We start from the raw sequence: 17,586 nt of genomic DNA on the forward strand, positions 1-17,586 counted from the left end.
CATGCAATGGGGTGACCTCACTACTCAAGGATTCCACCAAAGAAGCTTCTGTAAGTGGCCTCTTCCTGTGGGTCAGTTTCCTACAACAGAGCCCATTAAAAGCAAAGAAACGCTGTTTGGTTTAAACTGGATCTTACAGATCACAATCAAATTCAATCATTCCATTGTTTTCTAAAGAATTTCATTTAGAATCGTGCAGACTTTTTTTGAAAAAATTGCTTTAAAAAGTCATTTGTTCTAAATCTGATGTCAGACGATGAAGGGAAAAAATCATACAAAGTTATCCATTAAAGGCCTTAGGCAAGTAACCAGTAATTTTAACTAAAACTCCCCTTTGCTGTGTAAAGAAATGGCCTTGGAAATGACCCTCATAAATAATATTATTTATGTTAAAATACATAATTTTTGAAGGCGCAGTGAGATCCAAATTGCACCTCACCAAATGATTATACCGAGGCATTTTCAGGGCTCGCCTCTCAAAGCCGCAGCGGAAGAAGGTAATTTCTCAGGCTCTCTGGAGCAGCGCCTGGTGCCGACAAGCTTCAAGCGAAAGCCATCAGGACACCTCGTCCTGTTTCCTGACACAAGATGTCAGTGTGTTTTATGCCTGTTAGGCTCCTTTAGGTTCCCCCACGTGTACATCAAATATAAATTCACTCTTTGCGGGTTTTCTTGACTAAAAATGTTGAATTGTAAGTGTTTCCATTTGGCTTTTTATGATCTTGCAAGTCAGTCTGGACTGTTCACCAAATAATGACTTTTCTAAAGACTCTCTGATGTGGGAATGCTGTAAGAGTGAGCCTGCCCTAGATGAACTGGATAGCGCCTGGTTCCCTTAATGGACTCCCAGGGGCCTCCTTTACTGGGCGATGCCCCAGGGCAAGGAGTCATGCAGGAATCTCTATGTGGCTTCAGGCCCCTAACGCCTGCTCCTCCAATGGGGGTGGCTGTTCTCCCTCTCTCCCTGGTGCCACAAACACCACCGCACAGGGTCCCCAGGGTGCAAACCCAGATTCCACCGCTTTACCCACTGTGTCCCCTTGGATGGGGTAATGAGCCTCCCTGAGTCTGTTTTCTTACCTGAATCTGGCAGAAAGGGAAAAAGTCAATTATATACCAAATACTGATTAAACACTATGACATTGCAGGCGGAATCTATATCCCAAATCCAAGGAACAGACAGTTTCCTCCCTCAAGAAGCTCAGAGTAAAGAAGTGAAATATACAGCACACCACGGAATAGTGCCTGTGGGCCAGCAGGGGGCACTTTAGTTAGGGGACCAGGGAAGGCCTTGAAGAGAGGTGATTTGTGAGTCAAGATCAGAAGGAAGTGAAGAAGCAAGTCCTGTGGACTTTTGGGGGAAGAGCCTTCAGGCTGAGGGAACAGCAAGTGCAAAGGCCCTCCGGAGGGAGAGGGCCTGATGTGTGGGAGGAAGAGTGTGGCCAGAGCAGAGAGGAGAGGAGGTAAGAGGAGACGATGGGAGAGAGCAATAAAGGCAGCAAGATCACCCAGGGGAAGAGCCAGCAAACAGTCCATGGGTTACATGTGGCACCACAGCCATGACTTTGGTTTACGAGTTGTCTACGGAAGCTTTCAAATCATAGCAACAAGCTAAGTAGAAAAGACTTATCAACCTCTGGCTTAAACAATAGGGGCTTTTCTCCGTGGCAAAACGTCTAGGGTACACAGCCGTGGCGCAGCAGCCCATGGTGTTAAAATCTGTATGCTTTCAGCCTGTGCTCTAAAATGACTGCCAGTGCATCCGACATTACACGCTGTATCCACCTTTGAGACAGAAGGCAGGAGAAAGGAGCATCTGTTCCTACCGGGAAAGCAGAAGTTGTATTCTCTCCCTCGGGTCTCCCCTCAGCCCCCACATTCTTCCCTATTTCATTGCCCAGAAGTGGGTCAGACGGCCACCTCTAGTTTCAAAGGAAGCTGGGAAAGCCCTGAAAACAACTGTCAAGATCGACAGAGAATGGCCTTCAAATATTTCTGACTGTGGTCCACAGTGAGAAACACATTTTTCTATCACAGCCTAATACTAACTTAATTTCATGACTCACTATTGAGTTGTGAGCACAGCATGAAAAATACAAGTGATCATCTGTCAGGAGGGGCCTACACGTTGCTGCTCCAACAAGCTTCTCTCTCTCCTCTCTTTCTCCCCTCTTCTCTTTTCTCCTTCTCCTCCTCTTCCTCCTCCTCCTCTTCCTCCTCCTCCTCCTCCTCCTTCTTCTTCTTCTTCTTCTTCTTCTTCTTCTTCTTCTTCTTCTTCTTCTTCTTCTTCTTCTTCTTCTTCTTCTCTCTCCTTTCTTATCTCTTCTTTTCCTTTCCTTTCCCTTTCTTCTTTCCTCCCTCTCTTCCTTTTCCCAAAGAAGGAAATAGATATTAGGTTTGCAACTAACAGTATCCACAACATGCACCATAAATGAGCTGGAGCTCCATGAAAATTGAAGGAAAAGGTGATCCTCTTTCTGAAGGAATGAGGACCCTGGTGATGGGCACTGTGTTCCATGTAAAACTCAGGTAGATACACCCCCTTCCCAGGACTGTGGAGGAGACTGCTTGGTGTCCCTGATGGAAGGCACATAGCACAGTGCAAACACCCCGGGCTTGCAGGACATATTGGGTCGCTTCCTCAAATCCATTCCTCACTCCAGGCTAGGCCTGGCCATGGGGCAGCACCAACTAGATGAAAGACTGATTCACTTTCAAGAGCTGGAAAGCCCCAGGGAATTGTGTGTAAGCTTGGTGCTGTTTCATTTCCCTACTGGGTGGGGGTAAATGCTCACAGGTGGAGAGTTGAGTTGCATTTACCCACTGTTTTAAAAGTCCTTTTAGCCCTGGCCAGTTTGGCTCAGTGGATAGAGTGTCGGCCTGTGGACTGAAGGGTCCCAGGTTCAATTCCGGTCAAGGTCATGTACCTTGGTTACAGGCACATCCCCAGTAGGGGGTGTGTAGGAGGCAGCTGATTGATGTTTCTCTCATTGATGTTTCTAACTCTCTGTCCCTCCCCCTTCCTCTCTGTAAGAAATCAATAAAATATTTTTTCAAAAAAAATAAATAAAATAAAAAATAAAAGTCCTTTTAGAAGCACTAGTTATTGGCCTCAGCCTTGATGACCAGATCTTTGGACTATGCAAGAGGAGGTCCTGAACCACAGGTACGCCCTGAGCTGGGCCATTCTCCATGAATTCACACAAAGGTAGAGCTGAAGGACCCCCGGGCTGGTCATCCTTACCCCCCATCTTTGCAGGTGGGGAAACTGAGGCCCAGAGGAGTTGCATTATGGCAAGGGCTTACAGGAAGTAGATGGCAGAGCCCAGTCTCTTTACCCCAAACCCAGCGCAGCCCCTCTAAAGTGGGGTGCAGGCCCGGAGACTTCACTGACCTGATTTTTGCCTATGTGGGTGCCTAAATTTTCCAGAAGGTCCAGATTCTAAAATGGCCATGTGACTCTTAATCTTTGTAGATTGAGCCACAGATAGAATGAAACTAAAGGGATTTATGCTGGGGATAGGAAAGAGGAGGTCCATCCCGAAGTCAGGATTGGGAATCAGGAGATAAAAAAGAAATCGCAAATGTTTCCATTAACCCCTTCCCTGCCCGGCCTGAGTTCCCCAATAGGCCTGTGGTCTCTGTCCCCTCAGCCTCCGCGCAGGCAACTAATGTGGCGGTGAGGAGAGAAGTTTATCTTTTCCTCTTTATCATCGGATCCGATTTCTTAAACCCAGTGGAGCCCTGAGAGGCCACCTCAAGCACCCAGCCGAGTACAACGGGTGCCCCTGGAGCAAAAATTAACAATGCTCGGGCCTTACAGGCGGCCCCCCCCCCCTCCCCCCGCCCTCCAGTGCCCTAGTGACCGCGGCGCCCACGCAGCGGCCTCGGTTGGAAACCCAAGGAATTTGGACCCTCCCAGCCGATAACTCGCAGGCTGCTTCCTCCGTGAGCCTCCAGGCGCCCTGGTGGTGGCCCGAGGACACCCCGCAGCCCGACGCCCCAACCTGCTGGGCTGCACCTAGGGTGCCGCCTAAAGCCGACCCTTCCCAGTGCGCCCGGGCGCGGCGGGCGGGGCGGGGCGGACGGGCCTCACCATTGGCCCGCGCAGGGCGGGGCGGGGCGGACGGGCCTCACCATTGGCCCGCGCAGGGCGGGGCGGGGCGGACGGGCCTCACCATTGGCCAGAGCGGCGAGGGGCGGGGAGAGGCGGCCCGACGCACCGAACCCGGGAGGCCTGGGGCAGTGGGCGCCCAGGACGCGGCGCGGTGCCGGCGAGGGCACAGCTCTGCCAGCGATCTCCGGTCTGCGCCACGGGAGGACGGTGAGTGACACGTGGGCAGGAGAGTTCGGGGCGTCCGGCTCGCACTGACACCCCCCCGCCCCCGAGGCTGCCCCCAGCAGTGAGCGCCGGCGCCTGGGCACTGATGCCCGCGGCTGCCGCAAGCAGGGTCCCCTCCCTCTGCCAGCCTGGCTCCTCCAGATCCCGTGGACCAGAGCGGAGTCGGGAGTGGGCATTGCGCCGGGCGCATCCACCACGGGGAGGGCACTGTAGGGGCTAAAGTCTGAGCACGACAGGTGACGCAACCGCAGCTACACCTGCCGCGCTGGCGCTCTCCTGAGCCAGTTTCTTAGATGCATTGATCTTAGAGTTGGGGGCGAGGCTCCAGGCGCCTCTGGCACAAGCCTCTGGTTTCACACATGGAAACCCATCCATCGCCAAGATAATAGCAGAAGGAGGGGCTTGCCCCACATCGCTATTGATAGAGGATTTGCCTTGTTCCCTGACCTGTGCTAAGTAAGGGGTTTAGCATAGTATGCCCTCTACTTCTTACAGCCCCAGTACTTTCATTAAACCCATTTCCAGATGAGAAAACTGATGTTCAAAGACTTGTGGAATTATCCAGTTTTACCCAGATGAGTCGGTAGTGGAGTCAGGATTCGAACCCAGGCTTTATTGTGCCAGGTCCCATTCGTTTGGCCCACTAATGTCAGAGCTCACTCTGGTCTCCCCCTGCTCCCGACTCTCAGGCCTATGCTTCCGCCTGTGAGATGCCTCCCTGTTTTCACTCTGCACAGCCCTGTTTACCTGTCCCCACTGGGCATGAATACCGGGCAGAGCCAGTGCGATCTGAACACACTGTAAGGAGAGCTTCACAAAAGAGTTAAATCAGGTCACAGCAAACAAAGCTGCAGTTCTGTCGTTTGAATCCAAGCAGGTTAGACTACACAGCCAGGCACTTGTGCTTGCAGAAGAGACCCTCACTGACTACTTTATAGTGTCACCGTGCACAGCACAGTCAAGATGTGCTGCCAGAGCCCTGGTTTTTTAGAGAGAGAGAGAGAGAGAGAGAGAGAGAGAGAGAGAGAGAGAGGTAAATGAATTGGTAGAACTAACAGGTACATGGAGGTCTGCCTGCCTCCTACTCCCCTGTGTCATTCCTGAGCTGCTGCTGGCACCAGGACGGGAGATACTAGGGAGAAGGAGGGAGGAAGGAGGGGGCTAGAGAGAAGAGAAAGGGGAAGGAAAGAAGGGAAAGGGAGAGAAGAGAAAAGGGAACATGTTAAACTGAGGTCAAAACACTGCCTGCTGGGAGTAGTAATGGGTGTGTCTCAGCGCTTTGTCAGTGTTTAAGTGTTTTCATTCGTTCTCGTTGTGGTTCTCTCCGTAGTGCTGGTGGTTCGACTTTACAATGAACATGAGGGGGAGGCCACAGATTACAGTGTCAGTGTGAAAGGTGGGAGGTGTGGTTGTAGTTCCACCCTGAGACCCAGCTGGTAGCCTAGAGGTCAAGAACAGTGAAGGGCCAGGGTCCTCCTGGGTCAGGGCAGCTAGACAACGACTCATAACAAAGAACATGAATGGAGCAGCGCCATCGCAGTCAGATCCTGTACAGGCAAAGCCTCACAGGGGAGACCCTGGCTATGGGGTCGACCAGAAAGCCCTCTGAGTGTACCTCTGGGGGCCAGGCCAGGTCTTGAGAGTAAACTTGGTCATATGTCCTCACTCACAGCCGCTCCTCTCGGGAGGACCGCCACCCTCTTTCGGTCCCACATTCCCATCTCCAGAGCCTCGCGGTCTCTCCAGAGGCCCTGGCCCTTACGACCTGTAATGGGAGCTTCTGTTGATCACATGTGAGCTCATGTGAGGCGCAGCTCACATGTCTCCTCACTCACCTTCACAGCCAGTGATTCAACTAATGAGGAACCTAAGGCTGAGGAGGGAAGGGACTCGCCTAAGGTCACGCAGCTCCAGAGTCACGGAGCAGAGCTTGAAACCCAGATCCCTGGGAAGGTTGGGGGTTATCCCGGTGCACGGTGCTCTGAAGAAAATACTTTGAAATTGCTTTAAAGTAAAATAAAGTCAAATAGGAAGTGGCTGCACTTCCCAAAGCCTCTGCAGTGTTCTCACTCTTGTTGAAGGGGAACTTGCAGATTGCTCAGTCTCCTAGCCGTCTGACCTCCTTCCCGGGATGTACTGCTGAGGGGGATGGACAGCCCCCTCTCTTTGCCCTGCCTGACCTTGCGGGTGGGTGGAGTGTCATGAGGCCTGTGGCCCCCGAAGTGGAAAGAGCCCTAAGGACACTCTAGACCAGATGCCAGGACAGTCCCAGCTAACCCAAGGCCCAAGAGATGGCACAGCACGCTGAAGTCACCCACTAGCTGATTCTCCAGCAAAACTCCCACCCAGACTCCTCTCCAAGACACCCCTGCTTCCTGTCTTTTGCTGCGACACTTTTCAGCAGAAGTTCTTAACCGGGATCTGAGGAGCTCCTTGACCCCCTGCAGTGGTGTGCAAATTCAGTGTGTGCACACACACACATGCGCACACACACATCTTCCTGGGGATCGTGTGTTAAACTCTCCAGACTCCAAAGGGTTCCGTGACCCAGAAGTTTTAAAGCACAACATGCCTCACAGGGAGCCAGCCCGGAGCTGCAATGGCCCTCAGGCCTGGCACAGTGGGTGGCACGGGCGGAGGCAGCTGTGGAGAGCACCCAGTACAGCCTGGCACAGTGGGCACTGAGCCCGCAAAGAGGCCGCACTCCTGCTCCAGGCCTCAGTGGTCCTTCTGAGCATCTCTTTGGCCCAAAAAGCACAGCTAAGAGGATTCCTGTTCCCCTATCCCCCTTCATAGGAGAGGAGAGCCCAGGTTGGGGGAGGGTCCCAGGGGCCGGGGGTGTGCAGACGGGAGGGAGAGCAGGAGGACTGTAGGCAGCTGTGTGGCCCAGCCTGCCGTGCCTTGGAAGGAAGGCCAGAATGGGCTCAGGGAGACCTGTCAATGGGACTCGGGACCGCACAGTGGGGAGGGTGTATAGTAAAAGTCAGCCCGAGGAAGGTGGGGATGGAGGTGCTGGTGGCTCTGCGGCCACCTCTCCTGCTGGGCAGTGTCCTCCCAGGCCTTCCTAGCCATCAGCACTGGGGCAGGGAGGTCTGTGGCTGAGCCACAGGGAGTGGGAGGGGTAGCATTGCGGGGAGCGGGGAGAAGAACAGCTTGGAAGCGGATGGGATCTGCAGCTGCTGAGCTGTTGCCTGCGGTCCACATCCCAACAGCTGGCTTTCTCAGCCAAAATGTGTCACTGAGGAGCAGCCTCTGTCCAGCCAGACCCTCTGCAGGCAGCTGGTGCCAGCACCTTCCTGGCCTAGCTCCTGCCACTTGCCGGCCAGCAGGTGCCAGGGGGGCCTGTTTTCAAGGCATTGTTTTCCATGCCTTCCTGCTGGCCCTGCCTGGCAGCTGGAAGCTGTGGCCCGGATGCGGCTCCCGGGAATGCCCAGCAGTGTCCCCGCACCTGCCCTCCCTCGGAGCTGCCTTCCCTCCTAGTGAGAGCAGTCCGGGCCCCACGTGCTCTGTCCTTCCTGTTCCCCCGCCACTTCTGTTGCGTATTTGATTTTAATCAGGCCTAAATAAGAAGATAAGAATCGTAATGTTTTCAATGTTAGAACAGAGGCTACCGAGCTTTCAGATTGCCCAGAGGTCCTGGAGACAGTGTAATGTGGATACTGACACATTTTCCATTTTGCCAGGTAAGGACCGCAGTGACCAGCTTTTGTGCCGTTATTTTACGAGAGGGGGCATTGTAGACCGAGGAGCAGGCAGCTCGCAGCCTGGAGTAAAAGGCTTTCAGGTGCATTCGTTTGGCTCTATGATATTGCCCCTGCATTAGCCTTCTTTTGCTCCTCTGCCACTGGGCTGAAGTGGGACCGAAGAGCCACAGAGCTCATGGGCCCCAAAGAGGAAAGATGGGCCAAGCCTAGCAGTTGGAAAGGCTTCAGTGCCCTTTGTCCCAAACCAGAGGCCAGGGACAATAGCAGGGCGGGCTGTGGTGCCGGCTGCTGCCAGCAGCCCCTGCTCAGGGCCCAGCAGCCACTGAAGTGGAAAGCTGAAACAATTCCCTGCCTGTGCCCGGCGGCAGGTGACCGAGTGGCACACTCCCGCCCCTCCTCAGGGGCAGGGAACCCTGGCTGAAGCTGGGCCTTTGGTTGAGGATGGGAGCCTCTAACCGGGAAGCCAGCCCAGAGGCCTCCATGCCCTGGGGCTGGGGGAGGGGAGCAGACAGGGACAAAGAAGGCTGGGCTCCCAGGAGCTGGGGGTTGGCGTTCCCAGCTGCATCTGTCACTGCAGTTTCCAGGCTGTGCCCCAGAGGCAGGCCAGCCCAGCGCATCTCCCCAGTCATGCTTCAAGTAAGGCACTGTAATCCATTCAAGCATGTCAAACTGGTGTCCGGTGGACAAAGCATGCGGCCCGCCATCTGTGAGTTTGACATGCTTGATCCATTTGTATACTGGGCTTCTGCCTTGGTTTTATTTAAAGATACAATTGTGCTTTTTTTTAATACAAAAGATTGAACAACACTCCGTAGAGATTCTCTAGGGCCGGCCAAATGTGCCAGGAGAGGGAGAGTTCAAGGGGCAGTTTCCAGAACATGTCCAGAGGGAGGAAAATCCCATTCGCTTTCTTGCTGGGGTGCGTGTTTGCTCTCTCTCCCTGACGCTCGCATTCAGGGATCTCTGGGACACCCGTGAGGTATACGTACCACTCAGCACACTGGGATCATTACAGGGAATGCAAAGCTCCCACCCTTCAGTCTGGTGAGCGACACACACGCACAGTGCACGGATTCGAAGTGGAACTTGGGAGTGACCCCAGAGCTCAGGGCTGGAACTCAGGAGCAGGGATGTGGCCTGCTTGGGTGGAGGGTTGGGACAGGTGGAACCAGAGAGACCATGTGATTTGCTTGGGGCCGCACAGCGGGTGAGCACCAGGGGACACGGAAATGGGTGCTCTCTCAGAGGAGAGGCCGTTTCTCCGTGGGGCCATGGTGCCCGCCCTGAGGGCTGGAGACCCAGCTGGGCAAGTTGGAAGAGCCCCCTTTGCTGACGTTGGCCCTTCACTGCCTCCCCAGCCTCCCTCGCCTCCCGCCCTCACCTGAGATGGCACCTCATCCTGTCCCGCCAAGCTCAGCAATGTCCCTTTGCCCCCTTCCCCCTTCACTTTGCCACTGCAATCCAGGGCCCTCCTTCTCCCTCCTTCGGACTCCCTCCCCTTGCAGCTCCCCCGCTGATGCTCCCGCCTCCACCTGAGACCCTCAGCACCTTAGTCACATCCTTTGAATTAGGCTCTCGGGGGCGAAACACCCCTGAAGGCCAGTGTGGGAAGACCTGACAGAGAAGACTAGACTCCCAGAGCTGGGGGTGGCCTTCCCAGCTGCATCTGTCACTCTGTGGTTTCTAGGCTGTGCCTGAGTGACAGGCCAGCCGCAGTCCTGCACAGGGCATGTCCCTGGACGGGGCTCCCCGCCAACCACCTCGCTGTCAATAACAGCAGCCCCTTCACCTGATTTGGTCTACATGTTCCATTTAAACCAGTGGTTCTCAGCCTTGGCTGCACATTAGAATCACCTGGGAAACTTTTTAAAATCCTGATTTCTGGGCCTCACCCTCCGGAAAGTCTGTTTCTTTGTTATGGGGTGGGGCAACAACATTAGTAACAAAGAAACAGACTTTCCGGAGGATGAGGCCCAGAAATCAGGATTTTAAAAAGATTCCCAGGTGATTCTAATGTGCAGCCAAGGTTGAGAACCACTGCTTTAGACAGAGTTCTTCAATTGAGATCATCTCTACCCATCAAAGGTCAGTGTTTCCATTGTACAGATGGGAAAATAAAGGCTCAGAGAAAAGGACATGCAACTGCAGGCACCTGGGTCTCTAGCAGCTCCCAGCCCGGCGCTCAGTAGGAAACACCTGCTAGTAGCTGGTCGCTGCTGCCTTACAGAGAAACCCACTTGTAAGTGTTCCTGCTGCATAGAGTATTCCCATAAAATGGGCGTATTCCCCACATGCTGTGGGAAAAGGAACGTGTTGTACCCTGAATCAGAAGTCACAGGCTGGGGCCCCACCAAGGGCCTGTCTGGCAGCGTGTTTTGTTGGCTGTGTTATTGTTACCTCGGTGTGCACTCGCCCGTGGGAATAGGCACTGCACAGGCTGGTACAGTCAGGCTGGTCCGCGTCACTTGGCACCCACAGATCCTTGGCATTCCAGGGCTCTCACAGCAGAGGTGGGTTCTCTTTGCCAGCCCGTGTCCACTGTGGGCTGCAGAGGATTCTGGTCCACAGAGGCACTTACGGACCCAGGCTGCCCTTCAGGGAGGTGCACCAGTTGGGACAGAAGAGCTGCAAGGCTGCAGTGGTCACATGAGCTGGCCTGGGAGTGACACACACACTTCTGTCTGCAGAGTTAGTCACCTGGACCCACAGCTGAGGGCAGGCACTGTCTTCCCAGGCACCGTGTTTAACCGTTTGAGTCCCAAGCAGCGAGATCACGCTGCTGAGATTTTATGTCGAGAAAACATAATGATTCGTTTGAGTCCCAGGGGGTATTGAAAAAACACTGTCGAAGAATCCCAAACAGCGCAACCGCGCTTTCTCTAAATGAGTACAAAAAGACCCAAACAGCGTGATAGCGCTTGTTTTATTTTATGTCGAGAAATACCAAGCAGCGCGATCGCATGCTTGGGACTCAAACGGTTAAACAGGGAGATGCAGCCAATAAAAGTCCGGATCTCTGCCCTGGCCGGTGGCTCAGTTGGCTGGAGCGCCGTCCCGTACACTAAAAGGTTGCCATTAAATCCCAGTCAGTTTGTAATACTTTAAGAAATAAAAATTATAAAAAAAAAAAAAGAAAGAAAAAAAAATCCCAGTCAGGGCACATACCTAGGTTGTGGGTTCCATCCCTGGTCAGGGCATGTACAGGAGGCAAGCGATTGATGTTTCTCTCATATCAGTCTCTCTCTCTCCCCCTCCCTCTTTCTCTCCCTCCTCCCTCCCTTCCTATCTCTCTCCAAAATCAATAAATATATACCCGGGTGAGGATTTTTTTAAATCCAGCTTTCTGGCGTCCCGTGAAACACCCGAAGAGCTGCCCCTCTAGAGAAGGAAAGCGTCCCAGCTCCCTGTGGGCCCAGGGACCAGTGTCTGCTGCGTCCCCTCCCTGACTCGGACTTCCGTGGGTTTCATTCCAGCTGCATATGCACGGCTCTGGGACAGTTGGCTTTGGGTCCCCGTGTGGCTTCTTGTGGTCATTTACCAGCCCTGGAACCTACTGCAACGCGCCAGGCTGTGTTCCCTGCGGGGAAACAGGTGGTGAGGCAGCACCACAGAGTCCCTGAGGCAGTGCTCCTCCTCTTGGGACGGGGGGTGCAGGGGGGCTCCTGCGGGGTAGCAGAGAGGAAGCCTGGAGTAGGAGCAGGCCCAGGGGCGCTAACATCGGGGTACAGAACGGGGAGGATACCGGGCTCTGAGTAGAGGACAGCACCGCAAAAGCCCAAATGGAGGGAAGGGCACCGAGCCCTTCAGGGGGCTGTGGGCAGCTCAGGAGGCTGGAGCTCAGTAGGGAGCAGGAGAGAGTGGGAGGGGTGCTCGAGGAGAGGAAGGCGGGAGAAGAGCCGCCCTGTTAGCTCTGGGTAAACGCCGTCCTTCCGGTAATGTGGATGCAAGGCCTCCCTGTGCCGTGAGCCACAGGACGGTGTGAGGGAGAGCCAGCCACCAGCCTGACCCGGCTCAGCTGCGCCAGCTTCTGTGTGGGCAGGATTTGAGGAAGGACCCTGAGGTGGAGCCTGGCGGTCACTTTTTCCGAGGGAGAGCTGAGGGGCTGAGGAACTGAAACCCTCTTTTGAAATGGGCCTAGAGTGCAGCAGGAGGTCCCTCACCCTGTGCCCACGGGTAGGGCCTGTGCTGAGACTTGCCTCACTGCACAGGCAGAGGAGGTATTTATAGGACGATTCTGGGGTCGCTGGGAGGCCCACCTCCCTCCTTCAAATATTTCCCTTTCTCCATACCTACCATGTGTCCCTGCCGCGCCGCGCCCCCCCCCCCCCCCCCCCCCCCCCCCCCCCCCCGATCAAGCGCTCCTGCCAGCACAGAGGCCCCGCCATCTGTGAGTGGTGTCCAGCGAGCAGGGAGGGAGTGCGCGAAAGGTCAGTCGTGCCCAAGGGACAGAGCACTCCACTCCCAGGATTAACTGAACAGCAGAGGTGTCTGTGCCACCTCCCAGGATAACTTAACCCCTTGGACTCCTGGCTGCAACGTGAGAAAAGGGAGGAGGAGGAGGCAGGGTCAAGGGTGGGAGTGTATTTTGAGGTGTGGCTCACTGCTTAACACACAGAGGCCCTTGATAGGAGAGTCCTCCCCAGGGTGGCGTGGAGAGAGTTGAAGTAGGAGCCATGTAGGAGATGCCAGTTCAACAGAGAACGCCCCAGTGGAGTGACCCTCCCACAGAGGCCAGGACTGCGAGAAGCTCCCAGACCTCCCCGGGCTGAGTGGGGAGAGAGGTAGTTTCCTGTGTGAACCCACTATCCCCTGGAGGGCGGGTTACCCCACTGTATAGACGAGAAAGGATGGTCAGAGGTGCCAAACACACTCCCGGAGTCTGGAGGCTGTGCTAGACAAAAGGATAGATTCATTCCAGGGTCTTGGAGTTTGCAAACTGGAAACACAGGCAAAAACCCAGGAGTGTTTCAAAAAAGGAAGAAAAGTTAAAAGTTCTTGTAGAAAAAGTGCATTCTTGGCCATTATCAGCCCTGCATTCTTGCCCCAGGGATCGCTCCAGGAGGGTCACCGGTCAGAGGTATGTCAGGTGATCGGGAACAGGGGTGCAAGGAGGCCTGGTCACGTCCAGGGGTCTGGATAACAGCTCTCAGGTGGGTGGATCCAAGTCCTCAGGGGGTAATTAGAGGCTCACCCGGAGGCCCAGATGTATATCCAGGCACTGATGAAAGACTGGAAAGTTCAAGAAGTTTCAGTTCCCAGGCGAGGTAGAAAGGGGATAGAGTCTTTCCTGTGCCTCAGCTGCATAATGTGAAAAGTTTTAGCAGCTTATATAGTCCCTTCTTCACTCTTTCCTCTGGGGTGTGAGTCACTATTCAAGATCAACGCAAAAAGGGCTAAAGGACAGAATCTGGGCGCTAAGTGCTGTGTTCACAGTGGCCTTGCTGTTTCTTCGCTGGGCATCTTGGGCAAAGTGCTTGCCTTCTGACCCCGTTTTCTCACCCACAAAATGGGAACATTTACCTCATAATGTTGTGAGGAGTAAATGAATTACAGTAAGCCCTCACAATGCTGGCAATAGGTCCTGTGACTTCAAGTGCAATGACATCTAAAGAAACCGGTTTTACAATAGGCTGAATGATATGTGGGACTTAAGTTCCTGCAGCATCTCAGCAACGTGGTGACAAAACAGCTGCAATTCATAGAAAATGCTCACCACAGTCTGTGGCAAGTAGTGAGCATGGTACCTGTCAGCCCGTCCCTCGGCGAGCTGGCCGGGGCACAGACTCCAGGGGCAGCCCAGTCCCGCCCTGGGCTCAGCGGGAACGGAGGAGACAGGCCCAGGCTACTTCGGATGTTTGGAGGAGTAATCGGGACAGAAACATTATTCAGGGTGTCCCAGGGAGGGAAGGAAGCACCTGTCCTGAAACATTTAGGAGATTGATCCTGACTCCTAGGGATTGTGGAGAGGTTGGGGGAGCGGGGCAGATAGAGCTGGCAACTGCTGACTCGGCAGTTCTGAGCTTGGCCCACCAGGGGGCGCTTGGCTGACACATGTAGGTGTGGAACCCCCTTAAGTCCACTGGGCCTGACCTTCCGCAGGCCATCCTGTGCCAGGGATTGGGAGTGAGGAGGGGACTGGGGATGCAGGATTGGGAGGATGGAGGTGGGAGGTGAGGCCAGGCAGCCGGCTCTGGGTGCCGCACTGGCCAGCTCTTCCCACTCACCTGTGTGTGTGCCCTTCCTGGTCTTGCTGGCAGGTAGCTTCCGGGTCTGCAGACAGGAGGAGAAGATGAAGGAAGATTGTGCACCCAGTTCTCACGTGCCCATCAGCGACAGCAAATCCATTCTGAAGTAAGCCTGTGTGTGCGGGGAGGGGTGCATGCCTGAGGTCTCCATGGGCAGCCTTTGGGTGGAAGGGTTCCTAGATGGGAGGTGTGCCTGCCCCAGGGACAGTGATGGGGGCCTGTCCTGGTCTTGGTTGTCTTTCTTTGGAGATGGAGGATCTCTTCAGGGTGTGGGTTTGACGCCTGCCCCCTCTGGCCCACAAAAGCAGGAAAGCCCCAGAGTGCCCACTGTGACTCTGCAGAAATGGTATTTATTGAAAAGCTAGAGCAATGCTGAAAAACAAATAAACAAACAAAAATAACTAGAGCAATACTAACATTCTTATTGTTGTGTTAAAAGTTAAGGAAAAAACCCTCAAAATTGGTTTTGAGTTTTTACTGAAGAAAGTGTATTTTATTGACATAACTAGAGGCCTGGTGCACGAAATTTGTGCATAGGTAGGGCCCCTAGGCCTGGCCGGTGATCAGGACCAATCGGGGCCTTCCGGCTGCTGGCCAGGGCCTTCCTTCATTCCATGCTGCCTCCTGGTGGCCAGTGCACATCATAGCGAGTGATCGAACTCCCGGCCTCCCGGTTGAACTCCCAGGGGGTCACTTTCTATATTAGCCTTTTATATAGATACATCATAGATGATTTTTAGCTTTGCTTATTTTTATTTTAGGATACTCTTTAAACGTTTATTTTAGGATACTTTTTAAATGTTTAGGATACTTTTTAAAATTTATTTCTGAACTAAAGAAAAGTATAGTTGTGATTTTATCTTGCTCTTTGAGTTCGGAGTCTAAACATTGTCTACTTTGGGCAGCTCCTACCTGCTGTCCCGCGGGGTGGGCTAGCTTTTGTGGAGACGGCACCCTGGGTCCCCTGCTAGAGACCCTGAGAGCAGACGGCATTCCCTTATATCACTCCCAGTGCTGCCCATACCGTCATTTCCTTATTTACATTTTATAATAAGAACAATATTAGATATCATTTTGGGAAAAGTCATAATCGCCATAACATGATTAATTTCATGTATGTGTGTGGGGGGGGTGTATATCCTAATAATTTTGTGTTTAGCATTTACACACTTATAAGCCCAGTGAACATGCAACATCGAATGCTGCTTCGTTGATGCCATGAAGTTGTAAATCACTTCCCGTCAGTTACCGTCATCCCCATGTTGCAGAGTGGGTGCTGCTCACCCACAGCTCGGGTTGTTGCAGTGCCACTGCTGGCGTTGCCTGAAGAAGATATAGGGCAGCTGGTCCAGGAGGGAGCCGCCAGCAAGTGTGGCCGCCCAGCACGGCCCCTGTGGCTGCCCAGCACGGCCCTGTGGCCGCCCAGCACGGCCCTGTGGCTGGAGGGGCGAAGTTAATGTAAAAGATGCTCCAGGTGGCAAACACTTCTTACAAAATAAAATAATGAGCAAGGTCTCGTTAATATTTTTATATAGGTGACATGCTGACATGATAATATTTTAGATATACTGGGTTCAATAAAGGGTGTTATTAACACATTGTGGACAGATCACGAGAATTCTCGTGTTTCCTGTTATTACACAGTATTTTGCAAAATATCACATTTTAAAAAGATAATAGCTTGTAAGAACATGTAATAAATAACTTCACAATGCAAAGGGTATTTAATTTTAAAGTGTGCCTTTAACATTTATGTAAAATGTTTTTTGTACTCATTCAATAGAAACTTATCTGGCCTCTGGCTAAAGTTAGCAATAAAACTACTGGTCCACAATGTGTTTACAACTAATTTCACCTGTTTTGTTTTTCTCTTGTATTGTGGCTACTACAGATTTGACTCGCCTAAATGTGACTCGCATGTTGTATCTGTTGGAGGTTGCTGCCCTGCAGAGCCCAGCTCGGGCACAGGCAGCTGTCATTGTCTTCTCTCTGCCACACCAGCCAAGCACAGCGTGGTTTCCCTTTGATTCTGGGGAGAAAACATTTGAGCCCAATGGCCTCCCTGGGCCTTCGGGGTCTTACTGCTGTCACCTTCATCCCGTGGTCATGCCTCCAGGAGGTTGGGATGGGAAAGGGGCCGGTCGCCCTCCTGGTGCCCACACAGCAGCCATGCCCGGCCCTGGTAGGCAGTAATGTGCAGGAAAGCTGGAGTCTTCAAAATGTCAAAAATCTGAGCCCCAGGGATTTATTTGAGGAAGTGACTCAGAAGTAAAGTACAGGGAGACTGTCAGGAACTTTTGTCCACAATAGTGAACGTGTGCAAACACCCTCGCTGTACAATGATGGGGTCCATCTGTGAGTTTTCACTTCCCTCTAAGTCCCACCCCTACGCCTTCCATGAGAGCTGGTATGTGAAACCCTCAAGAAGACTGAAGGGCGAGTGTCCAACAGCAGTCTGGTCTCTTAACCAATTATGCGTGGCCAGAAAGATGTGTGCTGTTATGCCCATTCTACAGATGAGGAAACTGAGGCCAAGGAGGACAAACACCTTGTCCGAGGTCTGCCCACTCAGGATGCACGTGTCCTTCTCTTCTCAGGTCGGAGCTCTTAAACCTGCTGAAAACCTACAACTGCTACCATGAGGGCAAGAGCTTTCAGCTGAGACACCGAGAGGTAAGGCCTGGTTCTCTTCTTTATTCGGAGCCACCATTTATCTGCCATTTGCAGATGATAGCCCCAGTTTACACCTATTTTCCAGGGTAATTATTAAGCCCATGTCCCTCACTCTCAGAAGTGTCCCCACTTGGTTAAAGAATTATAAGGTCACCCATCCTCTGAGTGGGGCACCAGGTGACAGCAGCCAGGATCTCTCCTTGAGGCCCCTGTCAGGGGTGCAGAGGGTCAGACTATGCCCGTGAGAATTCAGAGCCGGTGGGAGTCCTCCTGTGGGCCTTCTCCTTCCAGCTGGGACTCTTGTCCCGGTGAATTGCCAGGACATTGGAGTTTGAAATCTTTGAGACCAGCCATCCCACAGCACAACTGGGCTCAGCACGGGGCTCTGGCACAGGGCAATCGAGGCATGAAAGGTGATTACTCTGTCAATCAGAATCAGCAGAGGGAAGGGCTGAAAGGGAAAGGTGCTCCCAGGGCCAGGCAGGTCGGAAAGTGAAAGGCAGGCCTGGCGGAGGGCGTGGAGGGCAGAGAGCACTGGTCCCACCGGCAGCCACTGCTGCCCACCCATCAGGCCCATGGGCTGTGCAGGAGCAGGGACTGGCCCACTCAGACTCTTCCTGGT

General features: G+C 53.3%; 1 protein-coding gene across 3 annotated transcripts in view; it reads left to right on the forward strand.

The window, feature by feature from the left end:
• The first annotated feature begins 4,257 nt into the window (after positions 1 to 4,257).
• RASSF4 (Ras association domain family member 4) overlaps positions 4,258 to 17,586 on the forward strand; it is a 35,355-nt gene continuing 22,026 nt past the window's right edge. For all 3 annotated transcript variants that reach the window (XR_011473607.1, XM_070433151.1, XM_070433153.1), the window contains exons 1-3: positions 4,258 to 4,324; positions 14,304 to 14,397; positions 16,889 to 16,964. Coding sequence is in view for 2 of the 3 variants with exons in the window: in XM_070433151.1 (XP_070289252.1) it covers positions 14,336 to 14,397; positions 16,889 to 16,964 (138 nt within the window). In the remaining variant the exon portion in view is untranslated. The remainder of the gene's footprint in view (positions 4,325 to 14,303; positions 14,398 to 16,888; positions 16,965 to 17,586) is intronic.

Source organism: Myotis yumanensis, unplaced genomic scaffold (genome assembly GCF_028538775.1).
Source record: "Myotis yumanensis isolate MYYU_CA2020_CCGP unplaced genomic scaffold, mMyoYum1.0.hap1 SCAF_13, whole genome shotgun sequence".
Classification (NCBI taxonomy): Eukaryota; Metazoa; Chordata; class Mammalia; order Chiroptera; family Vespertilionidae; genus Myotis; species Myotis yumanensis.